General features: G+C 44.0%; 3 protein-coding genes across 45 annotated transcripts in view; 2 read left to right on the top strand and 1 right to left on the bottom strand.

Annotated features, from left to right (window-relative positions):
- Positions 1–1,742, top strand: part of trol (terribly reduced optic lobes) — an 83,202-nt gene extending 81,460 nt beyond the window's left edge. For all 40 annotated transcript variants that reach the window (XM_070218447.1, XM_070218418.1, XM_070218421.1 and 37 more), the window contains one exon: positions 1,027–1,742. In XM_070218447.1, the coding sequence (XP_070074548.1) occupies positions 1,027–1,069 (43 nt within the window). In that variant the 3' untranslated portion in view covers positions 1,070–1,742. The remainder of the gene's footprint in view (positions 1–1,026) is intronic.
- Positions 1,743–2,147: 405 nt separating this feature from the next.
- The window catches only part of boi (brother of ihog), a 28,836-nt gene continuing 3,382 nt past the window's right edge, over positions 2,148–27,601 (top strand). Inside the window, exons 1-5 of one of the 4 annotated variants that reach the window (XM_070218947.1) lie at positions 2,148–2,283; positions 2,819–2,909; positions 18,234–18,347; positions 23,002–24,253; positions 24,306–24,477. In XM_070218947.1, coding sequence (XP_070075048.1) covers positions 23,015–24,253; positions 24,306–24,477 — 1,411 coding nt within the window. In that variant the 5' untranslated portion in view covers positions 2,148–2,283; positions 2,819–2,909; positions 18,234–18,347; positions 23,002–23,014. Of the gene's footprint in view, positions 2,284–2,319; positions 2,910–18,233; positions 18,348–23,001; positions 24,254–24,305; positions 24,478–27,601 lie in introns of those variants that run through there. The other 3 variants (XM_070218948.1, XM_070218946.1, XM_044393821.2) reach the window with 3 other exon arrangements.
- z (zeste) lies at positions 24,704–27,373 on the bottom strand. The gene is made up of 3 exons (XM_017139345.3): positions 26,613–27,373; positions 25,991–26,553; positions 24,704–25,930 (listed from the first exon to the last, which is right to left on the bottom strand). The coding sequence occupies exons 1-3, from the start codon at positions 26,978–26,980 to the stop codon at positions 25,104–25,106; spliced, it is 1,758 nt and encodes a 585-aa protein (XP_016994834.2). The 5' UTR covers positions 26,981–27,373; the 3' UTR covers positions 24,704–25,103.

Here is a 27,601-nt window from a genome sequence, read left to right on the forward strand (position 1 = left end):
GCTGCATAACCCAAACGGATTAGTCAAAAACATTTGGGAGTGTTACCATTGGAATTATCGTGCCATATCATTGCAAAATATCATGTTATATTATACAAAGTATAGTTAGAAACCGCAGCCAGATAAACGAACATAGATAATCGACTAGTATTAAGCTATCCTAAAGGATACTAAGACTCTAAGCGTGTTTTTTTTTCTAGTCAATTAGTTAGCACCGAATCGAACATATGCGGAATATACATACACATATGATATTGTTACAGATCTTATCTAGTATTAGCCACGTCTAGCTGGATTGTTCTCGTTTCGAAGCCAAGCTCAGGGCAAACAACTCCAAAGCTATATACTCGAATACTCTTGCCTAGATAGCTAGTCGAACGTAAACTTATTCCATAGGAAAACCCCTCTAAACAGATATCTGTGTAATCTATCCTGCGATACTGAAGTTCTAGCTAAATGTAGTCGAAACTGATCCTGCTTTGTGACCATGGCTATAAACAGTTCAGATTATTATTATTATGAAACAAGTAGCCATTATTTAAATGCATCTATTTTTAGCTGATCTCAATTTATCTCAAAAAGACGTCTTTACCCGTACTACAATATTATTTGTTATAGCTAAATATTATCCAAGATTAATGTCTAGACGTTCCGATAATAATCAACCGCTCTGAAACTCACAGTTGCTCTCGTATTCTTACTGACATATATAAATGTTTAAAGTCGGGTAAACACAAATTATATATTTACATGCATATTGATATCGAATGTACGGAGAAATCAGTGTTCTTCGCGTTGAGGCAAAGTCTGAAAATGCAGTTTAGCGAGGCTTTTAAACAACTTTTACACAACTCAAAAAATATGTAAAACGGATGTAATTAGAAAAAATCCTTTTTTATTACATTTTTTTGACTGACTTTATTATGATTTCATTTGGATCAACTACTATTACTATTGGTTAAGTGTTTATTTTTATTTTCCCTAATTTATTTTTAATTTCCTTTGTTTATTTATTGTTTACACCAGTAACGACGAACCTCTGGGAGGAACCGAACCGCCAGTCGTCTGAGGACACAACCAGCAACCGAAATTAGCTTTTTAATTAAACATTAACAAATGAAACAAAAAGAAAAACAATTTTTATATATACAACATATGAATAAGCCCCAAGCAAACCTACAAAAAATTGAATATTATACGACGAACAGATAATATAAAAACAAAAAAAGAGAGAAACGATCACTTCTACTACAATTGCTTCTTCGATCCTTAAGTCTAGGTTAAAGATTGTAGCAAGAAAACAAGCGAATATCACAAACATTTATTTAACAAGAACGCCATGCGAGAAGTGAAACGAAACAGAAACAATAATGCAATTAATGCAGATAATACAGATAAAGCCTAGAACCCTAAGAACTAACTAACTAACTCGAACAAGAACAACAACGCATACTAGCCAACTGCAACCACAACAACCACAATAGTGAAGGCATTTTAATTATAATTTTAGTCTCTAGCTTATAACTATGACTACGACTCGTTTTTTTTGTGAGCCCAGTGTAAAATGTTGGAAATCGGAAATTGGCCCTACACACAAACACACACAAGTTATTAATTAAATACCAATTGATACCATATAATGATAAATGAAATACTATGAATGCAACTATTGTGAACGAACGAAAACCGTTGAGTGGATAAAAAGCATAAGCAGAAGATATATTAAAATGAAATCAACAACACTTCTGAGGGTGTTTAACTATGGGAGGAATATGGGGCATCATATCTTCATACATCTTCATCAAGGAGTTTTCAGGAAACACAGGTACTTGTATTTTTTATTTAAAATACTTTGAGCTTATAATATATAATATATGATTTAAATTAATTTGTTTTTACGCGAGCTGTGTTATAGACAGTTAATTGAGTTAGGAACTCGCTTCTTGAAGTATAACCGAATTAACAACAAAGTGGCACGTGATTTGTTGATGGGGGCTCCTCCGAAGCTCCTCGCGCAGCCTCCAGTTCGCTCTCCCCGCTCTCTCCCTCTCCGCCTCTGCGCCTCTCTCCTCGGTGGTCTTCGCCCCGTCGCTCAGCTGAGTCGAGTGAGCAGAGACCCATTCCCATGTTCACTTCGCTTCGCGCCGCCGAACAAGAAAGACGTGTGTGCGGAGAAAGAGAGCTGCGCCCTCGAACTGAAAGCCATAGTGTAACCCTTGGCGCCCGCGTCGTGCTAATTACCTTTAATATTTACCCTTTTTTTTTGGCTGTTTCAACAACCCTGTGAGTGGCTTTAGTTGTAAAGAAATCTTAAGAATTACAAGTGCAAAAGTCTTGGGAATAATTGCCAGCGAGAGAGAGCGAGCAAAGTGCGTGTGCCAAGTTTGTTTTTATTTTTAAAACGGCAACCGGCTAAAAAGGCAGCGGCGTCGCGTAGAAAACACCTAATAACTATAAATTATGGGGCTCCCTCCCGGTGGGATCTCAATAGTTTCCGAATGTTTGTCAAAAAGCGGGGAAATGGAAATGGATCCCCAGACATACTTATATCGAATGTCGGACAGTCGGCGGATGTGACTAAGAGCCACCAAATTCAATTTAACCCGATGCGATATGCGATGCCAATCCGTGTTCTCGTGTGTATATTTGAAAGGCTTTAAAAATGCCATAACATTTTAATAGGTTTCTTTTATTTGGTTTGCCTTTCCTCTCGGCTCGCATTGTTCTTTTACTACTTGTTTTTAGTTCGATGGGAAAAATCGCAAGAATGCCGCCTCAAGTGATCAAAATCTAATCAAAATATTTACCGTTCGTTTAGCGTGCGACGAGAAGAGGAGAGGAGATTGGAGAGAAGTACGTACTTACAGCGAGGATTTACCTGCCCTTCGAAATCGCAGAAAAGCCAACAGGTGAGTTTTTGAAACGGTAAAAAGCCAGTGGCTCGAAAGTAGTTCATCTGGTCAGTACAGTCCGTACATGTCGGTAAATCAGACAAAACCCCCCGCCCCCCAGGAAAACCACTGCCATATCGATCGATTCCAGTTGACAAGTTTTTCGCGATGGCCATGTGGCCATGTCCTTTTTTGGCCAACGGGCGAGATGGCCAATGGCCAATTGCCAATTGCCGTTACTTTTATGTGTCAGCGGGCCCCCAACAAAAATAACAACAAGTGTTGCACATCAAATTCAGCGCGTACACAAACCAGAAAAGTGGGGAACCAAACCTGTCATCCGAGTGGGGGGGGGGGGGGGGAAGTGGGAAGGGGGGGCCTTAAAGACCATCCTTCATTCCCCTTTTTTGCTCGTTGATAACATTAATGAACTGTCTATGTGCTAAGCACCAGAATAGAACCCCAAGTTGGGGAGACGATGAGCGAACGGGAGAGGTTGCTCAACTACAGTGGGGTCTCCTTTAATGGGAGAAGTAAAAAAATTAGCAAGGAACATTTTTTAATTAAATTCTCTTAGTAAAAAAAATGAGACTTTTATGCCTGGTACCATTTTCGAGTTATACAATTTTTAGACCACTATTTGTGTTCTTTTATTGAGATTAAATCTATAATAAATCTGATTTAATAAATTCAAATTTATTAAAAAGTAATAAGATATAAGTTCCTATTCCATCTTAGCCAAGTCCACCTGTAGTTTGAGCACACACATTTTTGTTGCCATTGGCAAGAGGTGAGAGAGCGGAATGCAACAGGCAGCTGGTCGCAGAACAAGATCATCTGGGAGAAAAAGAGATACAGAGATATATCCAGAGAACCGGACTCAACTCATGGCCAAAACCAAAACCAATACCAATACCAATGCCGAAACCCAAACTAAAACCATTTTCCTGCCTGTTCCCGCTAACAATAAATCAAAGGGCAGGGGGAAAAGCCCAACAATAAAAATCAAGGCAAGTGTCGTCGTCTCATTCTGCAGGCCAAAAAGGGAAGGCAATGGGAATGGGAATGAGAATGGGAATGGGAATGGTCAGAGAGCCTTTGTCTCGTTGTTGATGGGATTTCATTATTACTTTCGATTGTGGCCCATTGAGACACAGTTCCTTCGCTCCGTCTTGTTGCTCATCGAAAATGCAGACAAACAAAAAGGTCTCTGGATCCAAACAAAAATAAACACGCCGAGCAGCATCATCATCATCATCGCCGTCATCGTTCCCATTCCCATTCCCAATCCCAATCCCGAACCCAAACCCAATCTCAAACCATCCACCTCGTCATCTTCCTGGGCTCCTTTGCTGCAACTCTAATCGCATAAGCAGATAGACGAGGTGAGTTGAGGGACAGGGCCACACTGAAAGAAGGTAGAAAATAAATAAAGCGATAAATGGAAAATAAATTTCAAAAAATTACTTTTCAAGTGGCCCTGCATGAGGAGATCCCCACCCCCGAAATCAGAGATCTATTCGCTGTGGGGTCCATGCTAACTGACGAGTCCGACGAGCTACCGATCCGAAACTTGGCCAGAACAGGTCCTTTTCACCGGGGAATCGATCTATAATGAATCCATTTGGATTGGTTTAGCATAAAACGAGGTAATTGGATTGGACAGTAAAAGATTTAGATGCTCCATGTTGGCAATACCAATCAAAGAGCCCTCCCATGGCTAGAAAATGCATTCTGAAACAGAACGAATTATCTTATATGTACTATCGTTAATACATTTCCTACACTTTATAACGCGTATTAACAATCCCAAAGATCTCAGCTATAATTTTCCCATTCTTTGTGCTCGAATTTCATGGCCAAAATGATCGCGATCGTTTCTCGCACTCCATTAGTACTGATCCACTGATCTAGTTTCCATCCAGCCCACATTCTACCATATCTCACAGTCATAATGAGGAAAACAGAATGCTCCGAGTGCATTCGCCATCAAAATTAGACATTGACACCTTTTCCCCCTGGGACTTCGATTTCGATTTTGATTTTTCGATTCCGAAACGGATTTTTTGGTTCCGTAAAAACGGCGCATAAAAATTATTTCACGCCACGCCGAAAATGGGCCCCCAAGAAATTATGATTAATGTTGAAAACATAAATTGGATTTGATTTCTGTTTGTTTGCCGCTTTCGTGCAACTTTGTCTCGCTTTTTCTCGCTCTTTTCTCGGTGTTTTGTGTCTTTTTCGGGGTTTTTTCTTGGTCTTTATGGCTCGGTTTTTTTATATTTTGTATTTTTTGCTAGGTAGCCGCCGCCTGTTCATTAGCACAGACTAATCATTGGAGCACAAGAGGCTGCCGTGGGGCAGGAGAAAAAAAGATCGGGGAAAAGGTGGCAATCAACGTGAATGAATGAATGGCTGAACTCTCGTCTCGACTTTGAATCTTGTGAATGAGCCTGAAACCGAAGCGCGGAGCCGGCATGAATGGGAGGTTTTTTATTCAGGGGAGGGGTTATGTTTCTCCTCGCCTTTTTTCTGATCTTCGTCGCTCTCCCCCAGCGGAAGTGTAATTGCAGGCTGAATTGGCCCGGATTCCGATTCGGATTGGGAATGGGAATGGGAATCTTGGCCCATCTTAGCTCTTTCTTCAAGCGGCTAAATTAGCCCCGACAAAAAGACAAATGAAGGCAATGAAGAACAACCAGCTGAACACGAAGAATCGGGGATTAGAAAACGGAAGCGCATTACAAGCCGCCAACGTAATGTGATCACATATGTTCTTCTGAATGATGCCACGCCCCCAGATCCCGAAATTCGGGGTTTAATGGAGGGAAGGGCGAATCTCAGGCACGTAGATCTCTGGCTTATCGGTAGCGACAATAAAAAAAACCTGTGGGATAAGCACAGAAACAGGGAATGTGGTTCCATAAAATATGTATGTAGGGTATGTGGATTATTATTAAATAATATTAGGAAATATTGATATATTTGATCTTGGGAACAGTGCACTGTACAAACATTGACTGCATCGAACGACTTTATAGAGAGCAATATCATCAGCAATCTAGAACTAACCGCAGTAGTTGAAACAGAAACCGAAACAGAGACAAAGACGGTAGTGCATACATAAGTAAACGTTCCCCCCAATCCGTAGCACTCCTTATCGGCGGGGACATCGGCGGTCCGTGACGATGACAACAGCAACTTTGGAGCGGCGACACTCCAAATCACCGACGACAGACCGAAAGAGATGGACTGAGGAGACTGAGGAGGAGAGACCGAGATGGCAGACAGACCAAACAGACAGGAAGTGGGCTATTTGCACTCCAATCCCAAAACAAGTCATAATTTTCGACAATGGGCCGCAGACGACGACACTACGGTTACGTGGAATTCGGCTACCTCCGCCCTTTCCTTTCCTCCTTTATCTCGCACATATCTCCGCCCTCTGGAGTTTTGATAAAGTGGCTCGTCGGCGGGACGAGGGACATTTAATAAGCGACAATTTAGCGCTGAAGTCTGACATTGACACAGGTAGGGAATCGCAGTAACAATGCCCAGGTAGCCTCCGCCTCTGTCGTGCTCAGTGATTCAGGAACTCTGGCAAGTGTTCACCGAAAAAAGCAGGAAAAAACTCGGAGGGATGTGCGGATGTTGATATCTTCAGCGGAGATCGACGGGAATGGCTCGCCTGGTCTATAAAACTAATTTTAAACGGTTCACTTCGCATCACAAGAGGGCTGACAAAGAATATCTAGGACCATCGCATCAAGTGAATGAATTGTGGAATATTGCCTGAAACTAATGAAACGATTTTTGAATTTATAGTGGTTAGAATGAAATAAGATTATATGATTTTTTTGCCGGAGCAATGGATATATTAATCCAAATATGGATTGTCATACCATTCTGAACTCGTTATTAAATTTCCAATCGATTGGCATTTAAACACGGACATTTTATTTTTTTTGCCATTTTTCGCAAAAAATCATGATGTACCCCTTACAAAAAAATTGAAAATTGGCGAAAATTTTATTTTTCCAAGATCACCCGGAAAGTTAATGGATTTATTTATTATTTTGTTATCTGTTCAAAATAGTATGTATTTTTGGCGTACGGCCATTTTTGGCCAAATTACAGCAAAAAAAACCAACAGAAAAAAATTCAAATTTTTACCAAAAAAACAGCTTCCAATTTTTCACAAAAAATAATTCGTTTTTTGACCATAACAATGAAAGTATTGATCCAAATATGGATTGCCATACCATTCTGAACTCGTTATTAAATTTCCAATCGATTGGCATTTAAATCTGGGCATTTTATTTTTTTGCCATTTTTCGTACAAAATTATGATGTACCCCCTTACAAAAAAATTGAAAATTGGCGAAAATTTTATTTTTCCAAGATCACCCGGAAAGTGTCATGGATTTATTTCTTAGTTTGTTATCTGTTCAAAACAGTTTGTCTTTTTGGTGTAGGACCATTTTTGGCGAAGTTACAGCAAAAAAACAAAAAGGAAAAATTCAAATTTTTGTCAAAATTCAGATCTCAATTTTTCACCATAAAATAATTCGTTTTTTGACCGAAACAATGGAAATATCGATCCAAATACGGATTGTCATCCCATTGTGAAAAAGTGAATCCTCATTTGATACAAGATATTTTAGTGAATATTTCAAAAGATTTCAAGTTAGATGTATTACGAAACCATGGGCTGACCATCACATGATCTCCAACGACCCCAATGGAAAACTTTCGGTTAATCAATGAACCGACACAAAGCCAAAACTGTTTGATGGATTAGAGCGCAGCTTTCCCCTTTTTTCCCGCGCACACCTGTTTCAAGCAGTTTTTAATTAGAGCCCTCCCCAGAAGGGGGATCTGGAGATTTTAGGATCCAGCGCGGCTTTGGGGTCTTGTGATGGGAGGCCTGGGGTCACGATGATGTATTAATTTCCCACAAGCACTGTGAAAATATTGAATAATCGAATTGCTTCGATTTCCGACTAACTAACCATCGGAGCTCAGCTCAGCACGTAGCTGTCAGCATTAGATGGGGGGAAAAAAGGGGCGATCGCCAGCTGTGAATGGGGTTTGGTTCAGAACATTTGTGAACTCAATTAAAATAGCAGACGATCGGTATTTCTACGGTCTACAGTCATCTCCCCGTCTTCTTCCATTCTCGATCTCGGGATGGATCCATGCAAATGCTGAAAACCGAGATTCCAATGCCGATTCGAACTTTGCACGTCCCAAAGCCAAAGCCCAAAGCCCCCTCTATGTGGTAATTAAACCTGCGTGGAAACAGGAAAAAACGAAACGAAATAAACACATACATGAAGAGTAGGAGACCGCGAATGAATAGACAGACATTCCTCGGCCACCGTGGGGCAATTAGAAAATGAGTTCGAAGCCAAGCCGGCGAACGCGAAGGCGAACGTTCCATTCCGAGGTCCAAGATCCGAGTTTCGAGATCCAAGATCCGAGCTCCATTCGCAGGCCAACTCGAGTCATAGATCAGCGTTCATGATAAGCCAGATCTGGAAATAAGTTAAGGCTCCCGAGACGCCATATGCGGACTTTGGGATACCTATATCAATCGGAACTCTGGGGTCTTTGAGATCGTGGTGTATTTCGGAGTATGAGAACCCCAAAAATCGTTACTAAAACAAAACTTTAATTAGTAACTAAAAAGGACGAAAATTGTATCATAATTCATAAAGGTTTTAATGATATATTATACATGGTTAACCAGAAAAGTATTATCTATTTGTACTCTAAACTGGCCTTGCTGCAAAACTACTTATTTGGACTCTGACTAAAGACCCCAGTGAAAAGGTGAAGCTACTAATGGATTTTCCAAACACAAATTATAGTACTAGCGTTAACCCTCAAGACCTTCAAGTACTTGCTTTAATGCTATTGACAGTACAAACGGCATACCCCTCAGCCAATCTATATTAACAGGGTATCGAATTTGCTGCTGCGTGAGTAGAAAGCAAGCTTTTTTGAGAAGGGGGAGATTGCTCCCTGCTTGGTATTTTCACGTCTTTCTCTCGGTTTTCTTTCATTTGACTTTTTGAAAGTCTTGCACCGGTTTAGAGAAGTGATTAGCAAAAGAGCGAATTTGCGGGCAAAATCTGTAACTGTAACAGCAACGCTGTAACGGTACCGCTACACATTTAACTCGAGAGCCCGACCTTTTGCACCCGTTTCGAAAGCAGAAGTTCAAGCATCAGACATCGATCACAGCGGAGCCCCCCAGCTAATGATGTCGTTCGCCTCAAGTCCCATGACTAGTTTTTCTTCCCCACTTTCCTTAATTGGAGGAGGATCAATTTGCTCACTCAATCGAAACATAATGGGTGGAGTGGGTGGTTTTGGTGGGGTGCGAAAGGGGGGAGTGAGCTAATTTGGCATCTGCAATGCGCAATGAACCGTGAACCCCGAACCCCGAACTCCGCTCCACCAGCCAGCTGCTTCATCGCCACAAATTTTCCTCCGCTCTCTCGCACGTTCATTCATGGAAATCGGGAAAAATGGTAGCAGAGTTTTGGAAGAGGTTTAAACGGATTTCATTCATAAACAGACGCCGCACAGAGTTCAAAACCCCGGGAAAGGGAGATGGGTAAATGGGTAGCATCGCCCACGTAAAAAAAACCAGGGGTGGGGGTCTGGAAATAGCTACCTGGCAACAGGAGATAACAGAGAGAGAGAGAGGGACAGAGAAAGAGAGGCTGCATTCTTAACTGCTTTATTACAAACAATGTAATACAGTGAAAATTGACTAGGGAATTCGAGTGGAAATGCGTTTAAGATTAGAGAAACAGTAGTCGAATGTGTGTAAGGTCTCGTCCTAATCCGATTTTCGATTAGCCGAAGATTTGGGATGGCTATTAATATAATAATATATAAGAACCAGTTGCGATAGAGCAGTTCAGTTTATCCAAGTTCAACCGTAGTCAGGGAGAAGAAAGGTAGGCGTTCAGGCCGAGATGAGAAGGGTCTCCAAACAGTGGCTGCTGCATCCGCATTTGCATAAGGGCCAGACAGATGGGAAGGGGGGTTAAGATATACATAGATAGAGAGCCGACCCACGGTCACGTTTGTCATTTTTTCCCCCCCGTGCTTCGAATTTTTCTGTACTTTGTCCCTGGTCTTCAGTCTTCAGTCTTCGGTTCACCTTGAAGCGCATACCAGAGATGAAGAAGAAGAAGAAGACGGGTCCAGAGACCCAGGGCAACCTTTTCATCGATTGTGTCTCTGTTTCTGTTTCAATCCCCAGTCCCCCATCCCCCATCCCCCATCCCCCGCCTCTTTCTTCCCGTTTTATTTCACTGGAAATCCGAACTGCATTCCAAGGCATCGCTTACCGCGATCATTGAGCATCGGAGAGGTCTCCAAAACCCGTACTTCCCCCGAACTCCCCTCCTCCGCTAATTGTTTCCGACTTTTAACTAGACCCCTTTTCCTTTTCTTCGGCTCTTCGACTCTTCGACTCTCTCAAAGGGTAGGAGAAATATTTGTTCAGGGGGGATTTGCGGATAGATTCCTTAGGGCAAAATAAAAAACCATTTCCGGACCGAAGAACCCCGCGAAGAATTCAACCAATTAAAATCAGTTTCAAGCAGTCCCCTTTTTAAAGAAACATTTTTTGAAGCTATTGACAAACCAAATTTATGCCATGTTTATGGACAAAATTAGAACTTCTGGGTATAATACGTTTGAACAAATATTTATACAATAATTGTAATCAATGGTTGCATTTATAAAATTAAAGAGGTAAATATGATATAATACCAAGTAAATAAGAAAAGTGAAGTAAGAAAAGAACTAAGGACCCCATTGTATTAACCCCAAATATAATGTCCGGGGACAAGATCCCTGAGGCCAGTCAACCCCAACCCGAAAAATCCGGAGCATTCAATGAACCCCGAAAAATGGGAATTTCTGTTTGTACTTTAAATTTCTATTTCTTTTCGTACGCTTAGTTATTTTTTTTTATTTATTTTCTTTGGCTTTTCGTTGTTACGTGATAAAAACTTTGTTGTCCATTGATTCCGGGAGTCTGATAAGAAATCCCTTGGACCCTGAGGTTTACTTGGGGGAGGCCTAAGGCAAACACACACGTACATACGTCCGACCGTTCGAGTAAATAAGCGAAACAAATAAAAAACAAAAATTAAATTGGGTTTATTGCATTTCATGTGAAAAGCAAACCGAAAAGAAGAAGCTGAAAATGAAAATGAAACCGAAAACGATCCACACAGAGTGAACTGCCCCCCGATCTTTTTCGGAATCGTTCGTCAAATCAAATGCGTTCAACAATGTTCAATCATTCAATCAAGCAGCTAGGCCACAAATTTGGGGCGACCCGCCCATTTGGGCCCCGAAAACCCCTTCTATGACCCACTAGTACCCCTTTTACGCACCGCTAAGCTGCGTCTGCTGCTGCTTCAATTAAATGCCAAAATGCCAATTAATTAAAAGCCCATAACGGTAGGAAACCCACACCCCCACCCCTCTTTATCCCCACTCAACCGACGCCACTGCTGGTTGATCTAAATTACAAATTTGTCGTACCCGAAAATAGATAATATGATCTAATAAAACTGAAAGAGCAGTCGCACAACAATAAAAAGAGCGACACAAAGGCGGAGCCGCCTCAGGTGAGAGGGGGCTGGGGGGCGGGAGCCCAAGGAGGGGTCTTCAAATGGGCGGCCGTAAGAGGGGAGTTACGAGAAAGCACTAAAAACAACAGAAGACTCAAATGTATCACATGCTGATGTAGATTCTACATTGTAGAATCGGAATTTGTTTGCTCTCTCCCCACCGATTTCGTAACTCTTCTCTTCTTCCGTTCCGCTTTGCTCTCTTTCTTCTCTTTCCCCACTTTCTGCTCATGTTTATTTCTGTCTGCCACGCCCCATTGCGCCTACGTGTCTGAATTTCTGCATCAATTGCATTTTTCATGGGAAACCAACTCGAGACAGAAAGGAAATCTTCACTTCTTTATGCCAAAGCAGTTCTTCGTCTCTCATGAACCATCTTACACCATCTCATACCATCTTGAAGACGGGAAAATTCTTGGGGCCTTGGTCACTTTACTCTTGAGTTCTGTTGGGCAATCATTTTGCATGTTATTAATTTCATTAAAAAGAAATAATAACGGCTTAAAAAGGCGTTGGAGAAAGAAATACCTAAATAATACATAGATCTCAAATCTCGAATTTACTTGGACTTCTAATTTTAAAAACTACATTTTGTTGTCTTTTTAAAATTCCCAATTATACATTAACCCCTGTAATTTAATGCAATGTCTTCTGCTTAATGGTTATTAGTGCGACAGAAAGCAGCGAAAACAAAGCCAACAAATAACGAACAACGACGCGTGCTTAATTGCATAATTAATTTGCATCTCCCCTTTTTGTTGATTGCACGTTTTGTTTATTTTTGGCCAGACCAATTGAGTTGTTGTGATCTCTGAGTTTCTGAGTTTATTTTGCCAACATCAATTTTCGACTGGCCATCGATGACGAAATCCCCCAAACCCAAACCCCAAACAAAACTAAAACCGATGAGGCTTGGATTTCAGTCGCCAATATATTTCGCTACTTCGCCTGTCTTCCGAAGGGAAAAGTGTGCAAAAACTCGAGCCTCGCGAAATTTATGGTATGGAATTGTAAGTCGACACCGCTGCACGTTCCTTTTTTCCAAGCGAGTGAGTGGGCAGATTCAGATTCAGACTTTGCCTTCAGTTTCAATGGGTACGAAATGGGGTAAATGGATTAAAGGACCACCAAGGAACATTTAAAGTTGAATATTACATTCAGAGGGAAAATTACTTATCACAAAGAAGGGATTATTTTCGCACAAAGTCTTCAACTATCACAATTCAATCTTCAACTACAAATATCTTTAAATAAAATATTTTATAAATTACAAGTATAGGGTATCTCTTAGTCTGCTATCTCCAACGTCACTTGACTGGCTTCTTCCCTCCGGCATTTTCGCCTCTTGCCGAATCGCGTGCCTTACAGCCCGAACCCCAAAAGTGCCACTCCCATATATTTCAATATTGCTCGTATCAAATTTTATGCGTGCTGTTTATTTCTCCAAATTTTTGGTAATTTTATTCTCGATTTTCGTTGTTGTTCCCTTGTTCTTTTGACACCGACTATTTATGCATAATTAAAATTAATGAACACATTAAGAGGGGTCTTACAGACAAGGGGGGGCAAGGGCAAGGGCAGGGGCGGGGGCCGAGAGGGGGAAGACCAACAATGGGAAATGGTGACCATTGTCTAACCCGCAGGTAATCGAAGAAGTTGGCGCGCGTTTTAAATTACCTTAAACAAAAAATGAAGAACAAAGCTTCAGAAAAATTGAGGCGAAAATTGTGACGCAAATTAAGGCAAAAAAAAGGAAGCAATTTTAAGTAGACTCAAGAAAATGATTCAGTATTTTCGTTATTATTAAGAAAAATAAATCGCAAAAATAAATGAATAATTTTCCATAAATTATGAAATTTATGCTTGACATTTTCATCATCACCCTTTTCGATATTTTCAATTAAGAACCTCTCCGCATTTATAATTCTCCCACTCCAAAACCCCAAATCCAAATCCAAATCCAATTTGCTGGCCGATCACTGTGCTCGGGAAGACGGAGGAAAAACCGAGAGGCAAATTGAAAAGGCAGCCAAATGTGGGCCAATTTGGATGCCACCCGGCTAGTGGCAAAATGAAAATGGAAAACGAATGGGAAAAGCGGCGACTTTTGTGGCCGCCTGCCAACCCAGCAAAAGCAAAAACACAACGCCGGAATATGATCAAAAATTACCATGAGTGCCGAGGGGAAGGCACAAGGTGTGCTTGTTTTTTTGCAATATTTCTTCTTTTATATTTTTGTTTTGGTTTTTGTTGTCTGCCTGGGCGTTTTTGTCGTGCGAAAAAAAAGAGATAATAATTTTTTATACGTTTGCCCCACATGCGAGAGTCTTGCATTTCCTGTTTGCCGCCAAATTAGTTGATATTTTCCCGTTGATGAATTTCATATTAATTTGCGCAATTTGCCAGAGTTTGTGTGGGCAGAAAAGCTTAAGAGACCCATTAGTCGAGGGAAAGGGGAGGGGTCCACGGGCTGGGAAAGCGGTGGAAATGCGGGGAAATCTAATCTCTGACCATTAGGGCGCCCACATGTAACTCAACTCCCGATGAAAAGCGGTTCGGAAAGCGGTCGCTAAGGCTTCGGAGTATTAAACTGGCCAAGTTACACGGCAGAAAAATAAATTGGAAATTATAAATTGCAATAATTTAAAGTCTCGAATTCACAAATCTATAAATGAATTTCCAAAAATCACTTTTTGAGATCCTTAGTTTTAATCATTACCTTGTTAGCCCATACTTTGTGTTGAACACTCGAAGGTCATACAGATTTTTCTGCCTCTGTAGACGTAAAGAGGTCTAGTAAGAGAGCGGGCCAGATCGTTTGGTAGCCTCAGAGGCCGGCATTTTGGCCTAGCTGCAGGGCGACATGGAAATAGAGATGGAAAAGCCGAAAAACAAAAATATCTTAATGACGGGGCAGGAATTTCCCGAGGGGCGTGGGACAGCTGACGAATGTTTATGATAAATGGCTCGACAAGCTTGTTAGGTGGAAAACCAGAAGACCAGAAGACCAAAAGCCCAGAAGAATTCCCCCCTCCCCCAAAATGCAGACAGCAGGAGAATTGCGCAAAAGCCAAGAAACCAAAACGAAACGAAACGCAAATTGAAATTCCGAGATCAGAATCGAGGCAAACCAGAAAGGAGACAACAAATTATGGCAACGCACCGGCAGGAACACAAAAGCAAAGAGTGAGACGGCGCAAGAAATGTAATGCAATGAAAATCAAATAAATTGCAAGGAAAAAGCCAGGCCCCAGAAACAGCAACCAACCCAAAAACAACAATGACAAAGATAGCAATCACTAAACATGGTGGGCCATAAAAAACAACGAGGGCAGCCCAAGACAAGTATTTGAAAAATTTATAATAGGCATGCAAATGAGGGCGAGCGCGGTTCTTCGGGGGGCAATCGAAAATGGATAAGACTTGCCATGAGCCAAAAAAGCAAAAAAAAAAAACAAAAAGCAGGAAAGGAAAACAAGGAATGCTGATCGCAGAGAGAGAGGGCGAGAGACACCGAGAAAGAGACCGCAAATTGAACGATATTCAAAACTGGACTCGAGCCACCCATCCAAGTTCCCCCATCCCATCCCATCCCAGATCCCAAAGACCAGACTTCCCCCTCAAATCAGGCAACGCATATATTTTGAAGCATGCTCTGCAAGCATGCTCTGAATCACATACCCTGTGGAAGTAGATATGATGGCAGACTGAAACAAAATTAAATATATTTGAGCTATGATAAATCCATATACCAACTTTAATACTTCTTAAAATCTGGCTATAAAGGAATCTTTAATCCTAAATATATTTTAACTATGATAAATCTATACCCACTAATACATCTGAAAAGCTGATAATATAAGTATCTTTAATCTTGAATATATTTAATTTATGATAAATCTATATAGCAACATTAAAACTTTTAAAAACCAAGTAATATACATAAAAGAATCTTTTAAGATTCAAAGAAATATTAGAAAAGTGTTTATTCCAGGGTAACCGACTCTTCGATACAGGGGGTATCCTTTACGACTGTCGTTTCTTATTTTTATATGAGTCTCTTTTTCTGCATTTTGCATTTGGCAGAATGGCGCGTAGTGCTGTGAAATGTGAATGTTCATGTGGACGTAAATTTAAATGGGAATGTGGATGTGGATGTCGATGGCTTTCACCCGTGGAATGCGAGCAGCGGGAAAATTGGCTCAAATGTCGTTTGCTGCAGGGCGGCTAATAATAATAAGAAGCAACGTGGAAGTGTGGAAATGGAAATGGAAAAGGGAAAAGGCAGCCAGAGAAATTGCATATTAATTATGGCAAAAGTAAGAGGCAGTCGTTGCAGTTGCACATCTGCGAGATACTCGAAATGCCGGTGTCAAGTAGAAAAGCTTTGCTGTCACTTTTTTTTGCGGCTGCAGCTAAACCTATTTCTAATTTGCTCGGTCAGCCGACAAACAATGGCAAAAGTGAGTCATCAGCAACATGCGACTGCCCCGCAGCAACATGTTGCTGCTGTCGCGCTGAATTGCTGCCAATTCTGCAAATCTGCGATGCGAAATACAATATTTGCAGCTGACACAGAAGATCACTTTTCAAATTATACGGAACTTAGAAGGTTCCCAACAAGACCAATGAATCCTAAACTTCAAGTGGAATTCCCCTATAAATAAAACAAGAGAGAACGCTATAGTCGGGTTGTTGTCCCGACTATCTAATACCCGTCACTCAGCTAAAGGGAGTGCGAACGCTGTGTCGGGTTGGTGTCCCGACTAATAATCGTAACTCAGCTAAAGGGAGTGCGAGGGAGATAGATATATAATTTTTGATTGCGTATAACTTTTTAATGAATCGTCCGATTTGAAAAATGTCTTCTACATTTCGATAGGTATAAATATACACAACAAAATTGCATTTATACTTTTCGGAAATCTTTAAAGATGTGGGCGCAGGACCCATTTTAAAATCGTTAGTGGGCGATTGTGGGCGTTAGAGGGGGCGTGGCGCTCGGCTAAAATAAACTTGCGCTGCGTAGGAAGCCCAAGAATATGCGTGGAAAATCTCAACCTTCTAGCTTTTGTAGTTTCTGAGATCTCAGCGTTCATACAGACGGACAGACGGACAGACGGACAGACGGACAGACGGACAGACGGACAGACGGACATGGCTAGATCGACTCGGCTAGTGACCCTGATCAAGAATATATATACTTTATGGGGTCGGAAACGCTTCCTTCTAGCTGTTACATACTTTTGCACGAATCTAGTATACCCTTTTACTCTACGAGTAACGGGTATAATAAATATTTTTAATTTTTGATATTTTGGATTCTATAATTTGTATCTGCTTTTGCGCATATTTAAATTAACCACCTTTTATTGAGTCGTCATTTCTTAATATTCAGCGATAAAGTTATTAATTTAAAAGCAGTTATTCCATTAAATTCACTTAAGTCGGGTCACACATAAAGTTCGAAATTTATTTATCACGACCCAAACTTGATTCTATTTGCTGCCATTATCGCCTCATGATGACTGACAAGCGCCATAAAAGTTATGAAATTATTCATGAAGAAATCGGGGGGATCGCCACCTGAAGACCTGCCGTAATATTTCCCCCCAAACGGATCTGCAAATGGCATTCCGAGTTTATTTCTCTGTTTTGTGTCTGTTTGCATCGTTAATTTCTCACTTGGCTTTTAGAAAATTGGAAAATATTTATGAAAAATGACAACTGTCACTCACCAATACACAGAAAAGTCGCTTTTTGGGGTGGCGCTCGTTTTATTTTTATTGTTCTCTTTCACATTTTTGTGTTGTTAACTTTTTTCTCGCTTTTTTTCTGCGTTTTGGGGCCCTGTTCGACTTGGCGACTTTTCAAAAATTCTAGCCCAACAACTGTGTGTGTGAGTGGGTGGGCGAAGTTCCAGGGAAATGTGAGAGAATCGCATAAATTAATTAAAAGTATTGGATGGAAATCGAAAGACTTCACCTCCTCTCGCGCTCCTCTCGTTATTATTTATGTGTTTTTTGGCATAATTTTTAGCCACTCGCTTGGAAATTTGTATTTTCGGGATATTTATGACATTTGTTCATTTCGGAATTCTGTGTTCTCAGCCGTAGTCTTAGTTTTATGTCTTTTTAAATGGACAGGCAAACACTAAAGGAGAGTTTTCGGTTTAGCCCCAGGTATACGAGGGGTATTCCGTAGCGGGAATTAGTTTAATGGTGTGCTATTAGGGATGTTGAACTACTTTCTGCAAGATAATTTTGAAAGAAATTTGTTAGTATTGGATATTGATAGTTGAAAGCTGAGTTTAAAAGTGCAATCCGCATATATTTTAATGATATTCTTATGTTTATCACCTAGTAATCAGTTATACGTACTCCAGAAGCTTAATGGACTACATTATTTTTTATTAATAGGTATATTCCAAAGAGTTTGAGTAACCCCAATGTCTTCTAGTGCTTTTCACACGCACGTGTCAGCTCTTTTTTCACCCATCCACTCTCCCAGTTCTGAGGTTTATTTATAGGCTTCGCATTTATTTGCTGTCGCCGAGCTTTTTTGTGCCACTTTAGGCCTCAATTATTTTGAAATTCATTAAAAGTGTCGTCTATTTTCAATATTTATGTGTACACCCCCTGACGTTTTGATTCGTTTTCTGCCTTATTTACAGTTGACAGCAGCAGAATGCAGTCCTAAGGCGGCAGATCAGATCCGACTGGAAAGAGACGGGGATACCGCTGAGGAAAGAGACGGAGGGACTAGCGAGTGACAAAGAGTACAAAAGGTAACTAAGCTGCTAATCTTAATCCTGACCGCGGCGCCCACGCAACTTGGGAGAAGAATACAAAATATGATTGCATCCCCATTTTTTTCCTCAGTTTGTGGGCGTGCGGCTTCGATTCCGCACCCATATGGCCACATAACCCCGACTCTGACTCCAGGTTCTGAACTAAAAACTGACTTTCGGCTCTGACTCCTAGCCCATACAAATCGTTTCTGGGGCCCACGCACTCTCGGAACAAATATATTGGGCCTATCGGGAGGACGGGGTCCTATCCCACCCATCCCACTTCAACTCATTCCATTCTATGTCATCCCATCCCATCCCGAACCATTTCATTTCGTTCCAAGCCGGGCTCAGAATTGCAACAGAAACAGGTGGGGCAGACCCATCCAGCTTCTTCATCATCCGGATCATTATGATCATCGCGAAGATGATCATCCTCCTTTTGGCCGCAGTAGAAAATCCTGTTGGCTGTCGGTGGAATGCAGATTTCGAACTCGTTTACATGCGAGTTTCTTCACCTTCTGCGCCACCGCCCTGGCGCTTAACCTGCCCTCTAAAAAGGCCATGCACTGAGGGAAAATGATTTTACTTTACATATTTCTGAGTGCGAGCTTCCACTCTGATGGTCTTCACTTTACTTCATCCCTTTTGGGGGCGACCCATAAGCCCCACGTTGGGCGCCACATGTTCATTTCAGAAGACGACTTAAAGGCCCCACTTAGGGCGCCACAGCGCTCCTGTTCTTTCCCTCTCTGCCTGTGCGTATGTATTGGTTGTGTGTGTATAGCTCGGCTTGGCATCTTGTTTTTGGGCTCCGGTTCCGGTCGCGCTGAAAAGAAGATTTCAGCTGCTTCTTCCACTCTCCGGCTGGCAAAACAGGTTCCATTGCTCAAGAATTTTCGCCGATATCTTCCGCCAGTGTGTGTGTGTGCGTACAGTGAAGACCCTCCACAGTGGAACCCTGTCCACCGAATGACCATGACAAGAACCGAGTAATGGGAAGGCTTAAAAGTGTATTAATGTCATGACATGTGATTTTAATAAGCCTTAATAACAATATGACCGTCTTTCTCTACGGCAAAATGTAGTTTAAAATTCACCCAAGATAATTCAACGATAATTATCTGTTGAGCTTACCTTTAAAAGTGACTCTGCAAAAAGTTAAGAGCAGTTCCCAATAAGTAGACCATCATTTTCCATCGCGGAATTTAATAACCCGCGATGGGTCTGCCTTAATCATCTGCCACTGTGATTGGAGTTTGGTGTTCGGTGTTCGGTGATTGGGGGTCTCTGGTAGTTCGTGATTTTTCTATTGCTCCTTTTCTGCCAGCAACTGTTGCTGATGATCGCAACGATGATGATGATGATGAACTGGCTCTCTCAGGTTTTATTGAACCCGGTGTAGCAGCAGCCACAGAGCTCAAAACAACGACAACTTGTAGCAGGTGTTGGTGTTTTACAAGCTGTTAACTGCCGCTGCTAATGGCCAAATGCAGTGAGGGATCGGGATTGGGATTCGTATTGGGGAAAGGGGTGTCTCTTATGACAACAGCAATTCATATGGATAAAGCTAACCACCATTGTGAATGTGGCTCCGTTACGCCTCGCACTTATTTAATGAACTTACACACGGTCTGAGGTCTGAGAGTCTATGGCCTGGGATCTCAGACCTGAGACCTGAGACCTTCTCCAGATCCGAAGACCCTCCCCTCTTCCGCTGTTTCCAATTCAATTGTCTCAAACACCGGGCGCCACGCCCAGGCCATCGCTGAATGGCTTTTCTAACAGTTTTATGCTAATTTTTGACAGGCAAACAGACAGCCACTAAGATAGTACACAACGAAAAATTCATAAGTTTCTCAGATTACAAAGCCAAACAAAGAGGCAAGAGACTTGATTAAGATTGCTGATTCTAAGTAGAACAGCTCGGGGATAAGATGACTCTATCTGGTACCTATGAACCTATAGAAAAAGGCCTGTCATTCAGTTTAAGTATAGCAAAATCAGTTTGGCTCATTAGTTGACGGGGAAAAACTTGGCCTTTCTAATAGCAGTGATGGCCATAAATCATTTTAGATACAGATACTTCCTTTTTGTTCAGTGTATCGCTTGGTGATAGCTGTTTTTTTTTTTGGTTATGACGTCGCTCAACATATTTATTTGCCATTAATTAATGCCTTTTAATTTGGCATCCCGCTTTGATTAATAACCCTTCTTAGTCGCGCCTTGTGATGTCCGTGAATAGATCGCCAAATGAGTCAACAAAAGGAGACTGTCGTTGTCCGTGGCTAATCAAATTAACTTCTGGCCCGAAAACAAACAACCAATTAATTGTGCTGCCAACAGCTGCAACAACAGCAGCAACAGCAACAGAAACAGCAGCAACATCGCCAGCTGACAGCAGCAACAGCCATAAACAGCGATCCAAGATCATTGGCCATATTTGGTCGGATGGTGAATAATGCACGGCAGCAACATCTGCTTGCAGCAACCCGCAACTAGCATCAGCTAGCAACCAGCAACATGTTGCTGCCGTTTCATAATCCCACTACTTAAGGCTGCCCCAAACACACTGTGTTCTTTGTGACCAGAAACAATCGCTTAATTGTACAAGCACATGTGTGTTTCGACTAGCAATTCCCCCTGCAGCCATGCAACATGTTGCCCATTAACAGCCAACTAATAGGTGTTTATTGCTAGTTGCAATTCTGGGGCCAACACAAATTGCATGTTGTCAATGAAAGGCAATCAATGTTTGATTATGGTGAAAAATAGTTTACACGGCAGCAACAGGCAACAATGGTTGGCTTGTTAAGGCCTAGCAATTTGAATGAAACACCCAGAGCAATTTCCACCACAATGGTTGACAGTTAATACACAGTGGCAGCTATTTTCCACAGACAAGGTGGCTAAAATTAATATCATTGGCTTACGGCATCAAAATACAATTGTATAAAAGTATGAAAATAATTGAGATTAAAGGCAAACAGGAGCAACCTCAAATACAAAGATAATAATCTCTAAATTAACAGCAATCGCAAGTGGTAATGGGTGTCTTAAGGTGGAAAAACAAGTCCATTGAAGTAGCATTCTTATTAAAATTCCTTCAGAGTCTCGAAAGTGGCATTTAATTCGACCATCCAAATGTGCAGTCGGAAAAAACAACAGCGAACTATTTTTATTTTTAAATTAATATAAAATAATATCATAAAGTTATATTTATTAACTGTTTAAGATCGAGAAATTCCTCTTTGATATTCTCGCAAATAAGTGCCCATATCATCTAATTTTTTCTCTCTGTGTGGGCTAATGCAGCACATCTGTCCCAGACTTCTTCTTCGTTCTGCTGGTTTGTTGACTCTTTTTCCACCTTTTTTTTATGGATTCTTGCAGCGCTCCCCATTCATTTCCTCTGCTTCAGTTTTCAGCTTTCAGTCGTTGTGGGGCTTTTGTTTTGTTTTTCAGTCCAGGAATGCGCATTAATTTTCAACACACGCAACCAGCAAGAGTGGATGCAACAAGTGGATGCGGATTGCTGAAGGGGCAGGCACAGAAACAGAAACCTGCGTCAATTTCGCGCTTTACTTTTGTTGTCAGATGTTTTAAATCAGCGTCGAGCTGGTTTGCGACTCCGTGTTGCTCTTGCCGTGTGTAGGCAGTCCGGTTTGCAGTCTGCAGTCTGCAGTTTGCAGCTTGCTCCTTGGGTTAACAAGTGGCCACCAGCGGCAGCAACATCTGCAACAGCAACAGCAACATCGGGAGCACAACAGCAACATCGGCAGCTGCACGCGCCTTCGGACCAATAATGACTATCAAATGGGAGCCGCTTTGCGATTTATGTGCGTCAGGAGTTTCGCTGCAGCGGCTGATGCACAGAGAGAAAATTCGGGAGAGAAAAAGGGGATTTTATGATTTAACTTTCGATCTGTGGTATTACAAAATATTGGCCCTATTCTTTAATCAGTTTTTTAGGTTACAGAAAGATGCATTTATTTTGTATACGATGTACTATATTTTTTATAAACCATAACCGCAACCAAGATATAATTTTTTTTTATCTGTGCAATATCGAGAGGAGGAGGAGGATCCGAGGTGGATCCCTAACGACTGGGCGGCCGTTTTCCTGGAATTCCGCGCGCGCTTTTGTGTTGTGGCATCGTTTAAATTTCAAATCGAGAGCCCCCGAAACTGTCGCAGGCCAGACGCTCGTCCAACCCGTTCTGGCTCCCCATCCTCTGTCTTCCGTCCTCCGCAGTCCCTTTTCTTAAAAACAGGGCAGGGCAGCTCATAATAATGACACGCCATTAACAATCTGGGCCTGGGACGACGAGTCCTTGGGTCTGAGGAGATGGAGCTCCAGTTTAAATGGCACATTGCCTGGCCCGACTGCTTCCGTTGCCACGCCCCCTTTTGTGGCAGTTGGAGCAGTAGCAGCACCGGCGAAAGGAGCAGGTTGAATGGTACAGTAGGGCCCAAGCAGCTGTCGCATTCCACGCATGTCAAATGGTCAGAGATCTCTGAAGAATTGAGATGGGGATGATGATGGTGATGGGTTAATAGAGTGATCTTACAACTAAATTAACTTAGGGATTATTATAAAATTATAAGATTACAATTCTAGCTCTTAATTAACTCTTTTTTTCCTTTTCAGACCCACATTAGAGATGGAAACTGGAATCCGGCTAGCTGTGGTCCTCCTACTGACCATCAGTATCTGGACAATCCACAGCCAAGCCAACGACAGTGGTTCCTCCGCGGGAACCACCTTGGGCGTCTTGTTCGAGCGGGCTCCCGAGTCGGCGGTGGCTCCCAAGGGCGACGAGGTGGTCTTCGAGTGCGAACTGAATCTCAAGCCGGATCGCCTGGAGTGGCGGTTCAGACGCAGTGGCTCCGAGCCCGAACCGTATAGATATTTGAGGCCCTCGGCGGGCTACAATGTGACGAGCGCCAACGAGGGTCTGGCCTGGAGACTGCGGATCTATGTGAGTGCCCAGACGGCAGGTGACTACCAGTGCGTGGCCTGGTATGGTCCCGGTGCCGTGGCCTCCACGCCCGCCCGTCTGGCCCTTGTCTCGATCGCCCTGGACGGTGGTGGCGGTCAGGTGGGATCAGGCCCTCGAGGCTCCATACGCTGGAGTGTGGCGCCCAAGAACTGCCTGCTCATCCGCTGTGGCAGCGTGGTATCCAATCCCCCGGCCATCTGGAGTTTCTACCGGAATGGCAAGAAGCTGCCGCAGTCGGAGTTGCTTCCCGGAGCGGCGGGAGCGTTGGTTCTGGACACGGTCACCGCCAAGGATGCGGGCAACTACTCGTGCGTGGCCACAAATTCTATAACAGGCGATGAGCTAAGGCTGCCGCAGACCATTGAACTGAGGGTGGACTACACGGACCGGACGCCGCCGTACTTCCTGCAACGTCCGCCCACCGAGTACTCGGCTCGTCCCGGGGAGACAGTGGTGCTCGAGTGTCCTGGCGTCGGATCTCCGCGGCCCCGAGTCATCTGGAGTAGTCCCAATGTGGTGGGGATCTACAATAACAGGAGCAAGATTCTGCCCTACGGCCTCCAGATCACCGACCTGAAGCCCGAGGATCAGGGATCCTACATCTGCATGCTGGACAATGGCATTGCGCCGCCCATAGATCACACCATCAAGCTGAGTGTCCTGCAGCGTCCCACGATTCTGAGAGGTCCTGCTGCCACGCTGATCAACGAGAGTAATCCCCTGGTGTTGGAGTGCTCCGCCTCGGGGAATCCGCAGCCGGATATCTACTGGCTCATCAACGGCGAGGAGGCCACCCAGGATCCGGAGGCCGTGGTGGATAACCGGAGTCTGCAGCTGAGGAGGGTGCAGAAGCGCCATGCCGGAGTGGTTCAGTGCTTCGCGAAGAACATTCTGGGCGAGGTAAGTTGTGGGCACTCAGGGTTGTCAACTAAGCTAACCCAATCCCTTACAGACCAGCAAGGGCAACATTCTGCGCGTGAATCCCCTGGAAATCACTGGCGAGGATGAGGAACCACTTGGCGGAGTTCCCATGTGGCCGGTTCATGAGTCTAACGGTGGAATGGGATCCTCGTCGACGCCATCTGGTGGTTCCAAAAACAAGGGAGGCCGGAGGAAGTACAAAGGTGAGTTCATAATATTTTACAATTTAAACATTTTAAACTTAAAACCTAAATTATACAATTACAATCGTGTAATCGTTTGCGAATCAGTTATACAAAATCAGTGATGTACAAAAAAAATATCATTCTGAATTTGGTAACTTTACAATCGAGCCTAACTTAAAAGTAATTTACAATTCTTCAATCTTGAAACTTAAATCTTATCATATCTTAAAAAAAAACACCACCGTTTTTAAGTTTTCATCGTGGATTAGCTGGCCACGCCCACTGTATTTTGCTGTGTGTTTTGTGTGTCTGTATAATTGATTGATTGCGATTTACAATTAGTGATGGCTTAGTCGGTAATCCTGGCCAGCGGTGGACTAAAGTCGCACCGGTGTCCCCCGCCCCGCGACAACTATAAAAAACCTAAACAAAAAAAATGTGTGTGTGTGTGGAAAGTGGGAGAGTGGGAATTGGGATGTGGAATTCGGGATTAGCGATTCGGGACTAAGGATTCGGGATAGGAGTAGATGGTAGTAGATGATAGACCTAAAACTAACGAACTAAAAGTCCCCAGGGGTGAAGCGATCCAAGTAGGCATCCGCGTCCTCCTCCTCCTCGTCGGCATCGCTGATGTCCTCCAGATCTCATGAGTTGGAGCACTTGCGCAGCTGCTCCTCCTCCTTCTGCAGTATCCGTATCTTCATCTTGAGCTCCTCGACTCGCAGTCGATGCACCTCCTTCATGTACTTGAGTTCATCCTGCGCCTTGTTGAGCTCGATGCGCTTGGCCTCGGTGGACAGCTGCTGCTCCTTGCAGCGCAGTTCGGCCTCGCGTATCTTGAAGTAGTTCATCCGCTCCTCGAAGCTGTCCGCTGCGGCGGAGGATGAACTGTTGGCTCCCCCATTGCCGCCTCCTCCGCCGCCCAAACTCGTATTGTTGAGGGTCACCGAGGAGGCTGTTGATGTGTTGACGGCCGCCGAGTTCCCCGAAGCCGACGATGCGCTGGCCACCGGCACTGGCACCGCCGTGGGCACCGTCGTCGCGGCCGTCACCGTGGGCAGGGCGCTGAAGGTGAAGGTGGGCGTGGCGGCGGCGGTAAGTTGCATCTTCACGGCAGCCGCCGCCGCCGCAGCCTGCTGTTGCTGCTGGACGGCCACGGCCGCCTGCTGTTGCTGTTGCTGCTGGTGATGCACCTGGACGGCGGCGGCCAGCTGCTGATGCTGAGCGGCCGCCAGCTGCTGCTGGGCGAGCTGTTGAGCCTGAGCCTGCGCCTGAGCTTGCGCCTGAGCTTGAGCTTGCGCTTGGGCCTGGGCCTGCGCCTGAGCCTGCTGCTGCTGCTGAGCCTGGTACTGGGCCAAGGTGATCTGCTGCGGCTTGATCTCGCTGATTATCTGCTGGTTGTAGCCGCCGGCGGTGATGGTGGCCATCGGATGCTGCTGCGCCTGGGAGGGTATGGTGTGGATCTGGGTGGCTAAGGGAGGAGATGGGGTTATAGCTTGAAGAGGGGTTCCTAAAGGGGTTTCCCACTCACCAGTAGCCTCGGCGGGATGCTTGATCTGCAGGATGATCTCCTCGCGCGGTCGCGCCGTCTTGAAGTGCAGCAGGTCGTTGAGGGTCAGCTTCTCGGCGCTGATCTGGTCCACGTTGATCTGGTGGGTGTTGATCATGGTGGCATTGGCCGCCGCCGCCGCCGCCACGGCCACCGCGTTCACCTGTTGCATCTTCTGCATTTCGGCGGCCGCCGATTGCACTTGAGCCTGCGCCTGAGCTTGGGCCGCCTCCTGCTGCTGCTGCTGCTGTTGTTGCTGCTGCTGCTGCTGCTGCTCCATGGGATCCTCGTCGATCTCGCTGACATCGTTGGCATCCATCTCGATCTCGTCGAAGGTGTCCCCCTGGGGATTGTGCTCGGAGGCATCGGGACTGATCTGGTACTCGGGCTCCACCTTGACGCCGTCGTGGTGGTGCTGCTGTTGCTGCTGCTGCTGCTGTTGCGGCACCGCCGAGGCGACGGACACGGAAACGGAGCTGATCTTGGCGCTGCCGGAGCTGAGATTGTTGGAGCTGCCGTCCCGGTAGGGATACTGTTTGCGGAGTCTGTGAATAGAGATGTGATTGGTGATCGGTTCTGGCCGGGATTAGGGAGTAGGGATTACCTCGAGTTGAGCCAGAACTTCTGGATCTGCTTGATGTTGCGCATGGCGCTCACATGCGGATGCGAGTTGAAGTCCTTGACGATCTTGTCCCACGTTTCCCGGACGGAGTACTTGTTGCGCTGCTTCTTGCGGTGCTTGATGTCGATGACCTCCTCGTGCAGGTGGAACAGGGTGTACAGCACCTCCTTCTCCTCGGTGGTGAAGCGCGGGGTGAGGGGCAGTTGGCTCTTGGCGGAGGAGCTGCCTCCGCCTCCGTTGGTCACGACCACTGTGGTCCCGCTTCCGGCGGCTCCTCCGCCTGCGTTTCCGCCTCCCTCCGAACTGGCCCCGCCCCCTCCGCTGCCGCCCCCTTCGCCCTGCGCCGACATTGAGTTTGTTTTGAGTTTTTCTTCACTTGAGTCCGCGCTTCTTCTCGCTCTTCCTCTTCTCTATACTCTTGCACACACACACACACGCGCACAGCCACTAGCACACGCACACACACCGACGCTGCAGCGCGCGCGCCCGTGTGTTCGTGTGCGTCAGTGTGAGTCGAGTCTTTTTCTATTTGTCGCCGTCTCGCTCTCCCCAGCACTCGACATACGGCCCCGAATATTGCACTCGCTATTGCACTTGATCCGCTGCGTCGACAGTGGAGAGTTGGCGATTAACAATATATCAATAAATATTAAATAAACGCGAGGCGCCGCTCAATAAATAAATCAACACGCACACATTTTCACTCGACTCGAATCGAATCCAAAAAAAAAACGCAGTCAGTGTTGCGAAAGTTGCGAGCAATTATACTGGCTGCGAGAAAAATACCAAATGTGGGTTTTTGGAAAATACCAGAAATATCTCAAATGGGCATACTGAAAACAATCGATGACGATGCTCGATGATTTCAGTGCGATTTTTGGCGGGAAATGTGTTATTTTTCAAAAGGGAATTTAGGAAATTTAGGATATGTGAGTCAAGTAGTAAATAAGGTAATAGCCATATATTTAAAG

Source organism: Drosophila takahashii, chromosome X, assembly GCF_030179915.1.
Source record: "Drosophila takahashii strain IR98-3 E-12201 chromosome X, DtakHiC1v2, whole genome shotgun sequence".
NCBI lineage: Eukaryota > Metazoa > Arthropoda > Insecta > Diptera > Drosophilidae > Drosophila > Drosophila takahashii.

Bases quoted from the DNA above. Each gene is read 5' to 3' on its own strand.
- z (XM_017139345.3), bottom strand. From the start codon at position 26,980: ATGTCGGCGCAGGGCGAAGGGGGCGGCAGCGGAGGGGGCGGGGCCAGT. The intron at 26,554-26,612 runs GTAATCCCTACT...CTCTATTCACAG, and splicing joins AAGTTCTGGCTCAACTCGAG to ACTCCGCAAACAGTATCCCT. The intron at 25,931-25,990 runs GTGAGTGGGAAA...CTCCTCCCTTAG, and splicing joins GCATCCCGCCGAGGCTACTG to CCACCCAGATCCACACCATA.